Here is a 9662-nt window from a genome sequence, read left to right on the forward strand (position 1 = left end):
GACATTACACAGGACTAAAAATAAGGACAGACAGAACCCTTCTAAGGGAAGCCCACACACCTGGATATCCTGAGTCTGGCCTTCCCTTAGACACAGCTCCCCCTGCAGGACATCCCCACTCGCCCGAGCAAAATAGCAACAAAACAGAAACATATTTACAACATTGGCGGGGGGGTTCTTCTTTTACAAAAAGAAAATCTGAAACATATATTTTCAAAAAAGGTATTATTGCTTTTGTTTTCAAATGAAAAAGAAAGAAAGAAAAGATTGTTTGATTTTCTTTTTAACTATGTTCTTGCTGGTTTCTAATTACACACACACACATTACATATATATATATACTATATCTATGTGTGTGTTTTTCTTGCTTGTGTACAATAAATGGTATTTCCTCAAATCAGTCTTATCCGCAGCTGAGGCGTGCTGCGTCGTATCCGCAGCTCCCAGTGCTGATTAAATATTCTTTAGCAGCCAGCCCCGCAGACACGCACACGCACACGCACGCACGCACACACACACACGCACGCACACGCAAACGCACGCACACGCACACGCACGCGCACACACACACGCGCACACACACACGCGCACGCACGCACACACGCACGCACAAGCACACATGCACGCGCACGCACGGTCGCAGCACACGCACGCACAAGCACACACACACGCACGCACACGCACAAACGTGCGCGCGAAAAGTGCGTTCATGTACGTGGTGCACACGCGCGTGTGTTGTGGCGTGCGTGCGTGCGTGTGCGGTTGTGTGTTGCGCGTTGCGTGCAGCAAACCCATGCACGCGCACGCGCACGCACACACACGCACGCACGCACGCACACGGCAGGAAACCATATTTGTTTTGTTCTTTCAACACTGTTTTGTTCAGTTGCATGTTTAAAATAGAAGTAAAAAAGGCGGCGAATTAAAACATTAAAAGCTATAGCAACCTCTTGCATACCTGGGCTGACAAAAACAAGAAGAAATTAAAAAGATGAAGACGAATGAGTCGCTTTCTTGGTTAAACGAACACATCCATTTCTGTTCAACACTTCCGGGGTCAAGGGTTTGAGTTCCGCTGGAGTGACCCCGCAGCAGTGCTACTGCATTGGGGGGGGGGGGGGGGGGGGGGGGGGGGCTAGCTGGGCCCCCCAGTTCTGTGTTTGTACGCTACTGCAGCTCACAGAATCCAATGTCCTGGAATATAGCCATTTACTGTACAAACATAAAGCAGCTCTGTTTTGTCCACAACAATATTTCTAAGAAGGCACCATGCACATAGAACATCAAGACAGGAAGTGTCACGACAGCAGCAGCAGCACAGCGTGAATTCAAGTCCAGGTCAAAGGTTAAGGCTTCTGTTATAACTCCTCCCACTTCTCCCTTGTTTAACCTGTAATAAACGGGGGTGCAAGAAAAGACACTGTGTGAATTTATAGGGTTGGGCCAGTGCTGGAGTGACAGCATTCTTTAAACTAATTTACTAATGTCTAGAGACTTGGCAGGGCTGTTCTGCTGTCACATCACAGACCCCTGAGGGAAGTATAGAGACTGAACAACACAATCTAGTTCACCTCTGTTTTTTTCAGATATAAGTGCAGGTTTAAAACTTCTCTAATAACTAGGTGTATCTGTCTTGAAAGGTGCAACCTTTGTACTTGAACACACTCTTATTTTAGAAATAACCCTCTGGGCTGTTAGAGAAGACAGAAGGGTGGGGCAGGGGGAGGAGCACTCTTTGTCAGAAGGGGTGGGGGGAGGTTAAATGAAAGGTTTGGCCCTTCAGCAAGGACAGTGTGACGGTTCAAGCACCTTTACAATCCTGAAACAAACCAAGCAGCTCCGCAGACGAGGGTCAATCTACCGAGCCACGTCCTGAACAAAGACGGCAGTGGCATCACAAAGGCTGCCTTGCGCTGGGGAAAGAGGCGCCTGAAGGCAGCTGGTAGAAGGTGGGTGGAGGCAGAGCTCAGGCAGCTCCTCCTGAGCTGGGGCAGAGCAGAAAGACAGGCTAAGGGCAGCTGCCTGTGTCAGAGGGCACGAAGAGGACATGCAAGTAAACTACCTACCCCTCCTAGGGGTTGCTCTCGTATTGGCTCAGACGCTTCTTGGATTTCAGCTCCTTCATCCACTGTGGAGACATCTCCTCAGAGCTGGGGGTGAAAACCAGCAGCACAGACATCAGGAGGAACATGCGTGAGGCAATATGGGGAGCGCAGCTCAGACACAAAAGACACTAAAACATGTCCATGCTGAACCCCTATAACAACAGCTCATAACATCCAAGAAACCCCGTGAACCACACTCTTCTGTACCTACAACCCATCCACAACATCCAAGAAACCCTGAACCACATTTATCAAACTCTAAGCACTCAATTCAAGGCAGGACATGGTAACAGTAATAATTACAAAAAAAAAAAAAACACACACACACACGCCTGAGGGCTCTGCTCTTACCCATTCTCTTTACCCCCAGCAGGTGGCAGCACTCTGCAGCCAGCAGTCCCCTGCGAGAAGGGGGATTTGGGGAGCTGGGAGGAAGGGGACCCCTCTGCTGGACTGTCCGAGTCTGTTCTCTTCCGCAGCTGCGCCTGACAGAGGGAGGAGCAACAGCACTTTAGGAAGGTGGGACAGTAACACACTACAGCGCTTTACAGAAACCTGTACCATATAAACAGAGGTCACCATAACCCACGACCACAGCAACACAAAAACACACCACGTTCCCACTGTATCCCCATGCGGTCTGAAATGTTGCCCTGCCAAAACATAAAAAAACCCATCTAGGCATTATACAATAGCTCCACCAATGGGAAACTTAGCATGGTGCAACTGTGGCAGCTCTGCAATTCCACTGCACAAATGAGTCTCGGGAACCGTCAGTCATGAGAAAATTCTAGACCCAGTACTTGAATTCACAGAGCTGTCTTTGCTTTTAGTGACCTTTCAATTGCAAGCCCTGCAGCCTTCATTAGACCCCATTTAAATGCATTTAAAAAGCACATGCTATTGCTGGTATTAGAAGACACTTTCACTCCACAGAATGCAGATTGTGTCACGTGACTGGACTGTACTGTTGGATGACTAACGACACAAGCACCCTATGAATGAATGAGCTCTGCGCGCCCTTGAGCATCTCCTGGTTAATATTTCAATAATAATCTAAAATATATATGGGGATGCAGTTTGGTGGAGCCCACCTTGAGAGCAGAGGGGTCCATCCCAGGGAAGAGGGGGACTCTCTGTGGCTGCCAGGCTGGGGATCGATCACTCCGCCTGGGTCTCTCCTCCTCCTCCTCCTCCTCCTCCTCCTCAGCCTGCTGCACTGCCTTCTCCTCTGCAGGATGAAGAGACGCTGGAGATTAATCCCCCCCAGTGCAAAAACGGGTGGAGATGAGAACTTGAAATAGCCCTAAAAACATCACTAGGGCCTTAGACGGCAATTTTTAGCAGCATATAAAAATAAAAAACAATCCGCAATCCAACATCGATTCCAGGGTTATAAAATTAATATGCAACTTTTAATTGGAGAAGAAAGAAAGAAAGAGAGAGAAGTGGTTGTTGCTGACGCTGTGCTGTACCTGTGGAGTCCTTAAACATCCAGTCATCTGCCCTTGTGTTCTCCAGCAGGACTGAGAGCCTGTCGCCCCCTGCTGGCACTCCACTGAGGCGCACAGAGCGCGAGGGCAGGGTGCGCTTGATCCTCTTCTTGCTCAGTTGAACCCGGGTCTTCAGAGCGCTCGAGTCCAGGAACGACGTGGGCTGCTGTGAAGAGAACGAATCAGAACTGAGCAGGAAGCGGGGTCCTTACAACACGCAGAAAACATCAGAGGAGTCTCACGAGCGAGTGAGAGCGTGTATCTGCTACTCACGTCAGGGAAGACTGGCTCGGAAAACTCGCCCTGCGTGCTGGAGGAGAGGGAGAGCGCAGAGTCCCGGTCGGGGGTTTGTCTCCGCAGACTGGGGCTGCTGCTCTCTGTCGGGGTGGCAGGCGTGAGGCTGGAACAACGAAAACAAAAAAAAAAACACAGATCAGACTCTGAGTCCTGCAGAGCAGACATCTCTAGTGTAGTGACATAGAGATCTCTCTCTCTCTCTCTCTCTCTCTCTCTCTCTCTCTCTCTCTCACACACACACCACTCACACACACACACACACAGGTGTTCAATAGTCAGAATAACACAAACATCTGGTTTGTTACAATGTATTGTTAGAAATACTGAAAAGAAAGTAATTCAGTTCTCTGACAAAAACGTTCAGCAAAAATGTTTTTATCAATATGACATTCAAAAGCTGTCATTGAAAAGCTTTCCACTAGAGGGCAGCACAGACCACATGTAGCCTGTAACTTGTTGAGTACTGCATTGCCTTGACAACGGGCCAGACCAGGCTCAAGAACATTCGCTGGATCTCTTTGGTCGCGCTGGAGAAAGAGTGTGAACATCATGTCAAGCAGTTCATAATGAATTGAAAAGGAAGATCACAGAACAGGGCAGAGTTCAGAGGGACGTGCAGACGGTCATTTATAAAGCAGGAGACAGCAGAGCATCACAAGCCTGCCCTGCACAGTTCCCACAGCCAGTGTCCTGGGGGGATGGGACGGGACAGACCATTGGGGAGAGATGGGGGAGAGCTTAACCCTGCCTCTCTGTCACACAGAGGCCCAGTGCACCTCCCTGCACTCACCTGTCAGCAGTGCGGAGTCATATCTATTAGTAATGACCTCTCTTCGATATCTGATTGAGTAATATAAAACGTGTCTGTCTTCTCTGCAGCTAGAGCCCGATGCTTTTGGCACAGCAGCAGCCTGTTGGTTGGTGAACCTAGTGACCAGGGTTCAATCCCGTCCCAGCCTCTAGGAGTCAAGTTGACGGAGAACAATAACACATTCTGAACGCTGTATGTTGTCGGCTCTCAAAATAAGCGCCCCCACAAAAGACCTTCATCTCCTCTCAGTCTTATTTAAAAAAAAAACAAAAAAAAACCCCAACCAAACAAACTTTGAAACAGCCATCTGCTTAAGTAAAAAGATACATAATGCTGTAGATCTTATTCTTCTCTATGATATATTACACCTTTGTCCTATGTTAAACAGGAGCTATTTTGTACAATAGATGATCAAGTGCATTACACCTTTCAAATTAGAAAAAAAAATCCTTTTCAGATTATTAGCTTTCCACTGCAGTAACAGGCTCTTGCTACTATATTTATGAAAGTCACGTGGTAAAAAAATGACTCATGCTCTCTTGCACTTCTAACCACCTTTTGTACTCTAGCAAGGCTTTTTATGTACTGTAGTACAAGTGCGTAGGCTACATCATTTGCAGTTTTCTACTGATCCTGGGGTCATCCTGCATGAATTGGATTTGTATTTATTTATTTTTTATATGGCTGTTGAAAGAATAAAATACTGATCCTCTGAATTCTGCAACCCTGTTGATTTTGAATTATTCTTAATCTTCTTTTTATTTTTTTTAATATAAAATATGAAGCTCTGGGCTTGTAACAAGTAGAATCTTCCCCAAGTCTTCAGGCAAAACACTTGGTCACAACCATCATCTTGTTGCTCTCTGGTTGTACAGCAGATTTCATGGTGGTGTCGGTCAAAATGGCAAAGCTGAGTAGAAAGTCACGTTCTGAATCCTTCAGGGAAAGTAAACCACAGGTTGGTTGCAAAGCCCCCCAACTGCTTGGTAATGTCACTTGTTTGAAATGTTGTATAATATCTGGCAAGAATGTTTGTTTTCTTGCACACATAAGCAGGTAAGGGGAAGAGCATTGGGGGAAAAGATATTTTATAATCCCTTGTTAATTTAAAAACTGTATTCACCAGGGAGAAAGTCGTGTAGTTTTTAGGTGTGTTCAGGTCCTGCAATCTCAGTTGTTGTGAATTACTGCTATGTGATTCATATTGATTTTTGATAAAATAAGGGGATAGCATTTTTATTAATAACTTAATGATCTTGGACTTCACTGCTTTATTTATTTTTTGTACATTTTGGTACCCCAGCATAGTAAAATAGCTGTGGTTTGGAACAGTTAGGCTAACTGTTGTTCAGTGCAGACTAGATATGTTATGGCTGTGCTCCTTATTATTGAAAGCACATAATTTTCTTACTAAGTGCTTTGCTTGTCCTTGAAAGTGTCCCAGGTTTGATAAGTGCTCTACACTAACCTGAATGAGTCATTAAGAAAACTTGAAGCATTTAGCAAAGAACATTTTGCAACAGTAAAAAGGTTAACTGCAACACTGAAGCCAATGCAGCTTGTATTGTGTGGGAACACTATGAGAGGGCTCTGGTTTCTATCGATTTTCTGTGAGGCTGTGTGCTGGAGAGTGGCTCTCTAGGGGTAATCCTGTCGTTTTTTCATGTGGCTGGCTGGGGTGCTTATCTCCTATGTATTGGTGGATGTTTCCAGAGCTCAGCTTTTGGATGAGTAATCTCCCGGAGGAGGGTGAAAGGGATTCATTTATTTTGAATGTTCCGTTGAAGAACGATGGTTTGGGGAGGGGACTACCACACTGATTGGTGGCTAAATTGAGCTGGTGTGATATCAGTAGTGTACTGGACACCACCTGTAATGAAACTTCATTGAGAGAATCATAGAAATCAGCTGTAAAGACAATGGCTGAACGTGAGTAGTCTGTATAATGAATATGATCAGAGGTTAAAACAGTGACACTGGTAAATAATAAGCTGAAAGAGTGTCTTCTTGATTTAGTGTAGTTTCCATTGTGTTTAATTCAGGTTGACTGTTTTGAACATGAACAGAACACAGAGAAAGTTTTGGTAAGCTACAATACCAATGTACCTCCTCCTCCCTTTTAAATGATACCTTTTCTAGTCCTCCTCTGTGGTGAATGCTGCACTGTGCTAAATCACAAATGCATATTTTAACAAGATAACCCTATTGTGGACACACAGGTTGTATGTTAAGTTGTATACTGTGTGACACTCTAGTTTTACCCTTTTCTGCAATACAATAAAATACATGTACAACAAATACTGTATTCCTTTGAATTTAAGACACAATTTTTAAACCATTTTTTGCTTCTCAAAAATAGACTGTGTCTTAAATTCGAGTACAGTATAGTGATGCATGTATTAAAATCAGTGTTGGTTATCTGTACTTATGTTGAGTACACAAACAGCAACGTGCCGGCCTGCCAGACAAAGACATCTGCCTGAATACACAAGCAGCAACATGACTTACTTATGAGAAAAAACAAACCAACATGTTACTGTCCAATCTCAAATCATCCACAGCATAAAGGCAGCCATTTTCAAAAAAGAGTCATTAGCTTCCTGAGGAATTAAAAGAGAAGCTTTTACAATTTCAGCACTTCTAACAAACAGTACCAGCTTGGACAGATCGGACATACTGATCAGAACCCTGGACTTTTTAGCGTGCCAAGCAATACCACAGTTCACGAAAAAGGAGAAAAACAGGTGTGAGTAATCACAACTGGAAATGAAAAGAAGCACATAACTGTAATGCTGTTTGAGAGCAGACTGCTGCAAACTGCCTGCATATGTGTAATTGTGGTTGTATCTTTGTATCTTTATTTGACTATTTATTTTTTCATCAAATTAAGGGTGGGATGTTTGGGCTGCATCTTTAAACTCGAAGGAATCCGGTATTTAAGTCTCCTTTCATGCCATGAGTGTCACGAAACTAACTGGATACAGAACCTGCAGACACCAAGTTGGGACAATGATTTCTATATTAAATAATTGAAACCCACTTCTGTGTATTTTACCTTTTGATATATTTACATTTACCTTAGTGGTTGTACAGTTTAAGTCATGCATGGTAGGTTAGCCTAATTGCCGTTCAGATGTCACTAAAGTAAATGGTACTGTTGTAAGAGTGTTTGTTTCTTAGTAAAGATGTCGGCCCTGAAAAGCAGTTTTTGTAGTGGCAGTTGTTCAGCTGTTGGTGTCTGATTGATCGCACAGAAACGGTCTTGCACAGTTTCTCTCATTTCTTTTAGTTAGTATGATTACAGGCAAGTGCTGAATTTAGGAAGTGGGTGATAATATTCATTCAACAGGGATAAAACAAACATGGGGAGAAATTCATAAATCACTTTGGCTCTGGCACGTGCTCATGACTTTGGAAATGTCATGTTCCTGAACTTAAGGTCAGGTCGAAAAGAATAAGTGTAAATCTTTGAGAGATGATGTTGAATCTGTGTATTCTTTATTGCTTATGCTTTTATACTTTCGGAACAGGTTATTAAGAACGAGATAAACAACAGTAAGTGTTGAATGTGGCAAAAATGCATCACTGTAAGCAATTTTGTTAACTTTTAATTAATATAATGCTCCTTGGAACTCAATTAGCAAAAAACAAAGTGTGACAGTACCTATAGTGCTGTAATTGATTTTAAGTGATATAATTATTTAAGAGGCTTGTAATCCCTTAACAGATTTCTTGATCAAGAAGAGCATTTCAGCAGTGGATCCTCACTTTTCTTAATATTGTTTACGTGGAACTGTAGTGCTTGGATGCACATCCGACCTACCGTGGCTGGGTGGGGGTGGGGGGGGGGGACTGTTGAAGGCTGGGGTCCAACGTGTCGACGCAGGTAACAGTCCAGATTGTAAGGTCCTGTGGGGTGAAGTCCATAGGGCAAAGGGGGTACCAACGGGGTTGGGGGGTGGGGGGGGAGTTGGTTTGTGTTTGGGGTTTTATGTTATGATGTGCTATGTACTTCTGTATTTTCTTCTTTTCTAAATAAGTAAACATTTGTTTAAAAAAAAAAAAAAAAAAGAGCATGTCCGTATTCTAACAGTCTGAATAAACAGTGTTGTACTTTGAATCAGTGTGCCACTGGCTAAAAATAATGCTTACAAAATATCAAAATTGAAGAAATACGTAAAAAAATGAAAGGCAGCAAAATAATGTACAGATTATAGTGAATCAATAAATTATGTCTTCATTGGATAAAATAATTGTTTACGCTAAGTAGGCTATCATATTACATACGGTACATGCCTCTCGGGCCTGGTATATGTTTTGCTACGTGAAGCCTTGTAAAACATGTAGTAGATGCTTAATTTTTAAATGTCATTAACTAAAAGTCAAGTTTAAAACTACAAAACATGTTTTTTAAAATATATTTATTTTATCCTGAACCAATAGGTTTGTTACTCAGTCCTTTGTGGAGTGCATTAGGTGCAGCGAGCTGTAATGGTTCGTTGTGGTTTTCCGGTACTTCTGCTGCTTGTGCAAGGCATGCTCTGTCTCAGTCAACAGAGCCCGAGGCTTGTGGTTGGGCCTCTCTCTGCAGGTAGGTGGTTATTATTATCCCTATGCTGTTCATTTAGCTCTGTGAAAAATGAATTTGAATCCTGTCGAAATTCTGCTTTGCTTCCAAAACTTCTGTTTTAAAGGTTTGAAAAAATATTTAAAAAAAATAAAAGAATGGCCTGTGCTGTGACTAAAGTTGGATTGGAATTCAAAACTGATGCCCCTTGATGTCCACCAGATTTTATGTGGAAAAGAAGCATCAGCGAATTGCCATCTACCTTACTCGGATAGATATTTCTATGAAATGCGATTCTGTCTTGGTGATTTAACATTGCATCGAGAAAACTGCTCATGTTATTGCAATGATACTTGGTATGAGTGAATGAGGCTTTGACTTTTGCCTTC

At 43.3% G+C, this 9662-nt stretch overlaps 1 protein-coding gene across 1 annotated transcript; it reads right to left on the minus strand.

Annotated features, from left to right (window-relative positions):
* Nucleotides 1–1140: 1140 nt before the first annotated feature.
* Nucleotides 1141–4698, minus strand: LOC121312461 (uncharacterized protein KIAA1671-like). The gene is made up of 7 exons (XM_041244263.1): nt 4686–4698; nt 3872–3998; nt 3581–3764; nt 3200–3336; nt 2457–2590; nt 2067–2150; nt 1141–1390 (listed from the first exon to the last, which is right to left on the minus strand). Exons 3-6 carry the CDS (start codon nt 3597–3599, stop codon nt 2072–2074), a joined length of 369 nt encoding a protein of 122 aa, XP_041100197.1. The 5' UTR covers nt 3600–3764; nt 3872–3998; nt 4686–4698; the 3' UTR covers nt 1141–1390; nt 2067–2071.
* Between the last annotated feature and the right edge of the window lie 4964 nt (nt 4699–9662).

Source organism: Polyodon spathula, unplaced genomic scaffold, assembly GCF_017654505.1.
Source record: "Polyodon spathula isolate WHYD16114869_AA unplaced genomic scaffold, ASM1765450v1 scaffolds_3940, whole genome shotgun sequence".
Lineage (NCBI taxonomy): Eukaryota > Metazoa > Chordata > Actinopteri > Acipenseriformes > Polyodontidae > Polyodon > Polyodon spathula.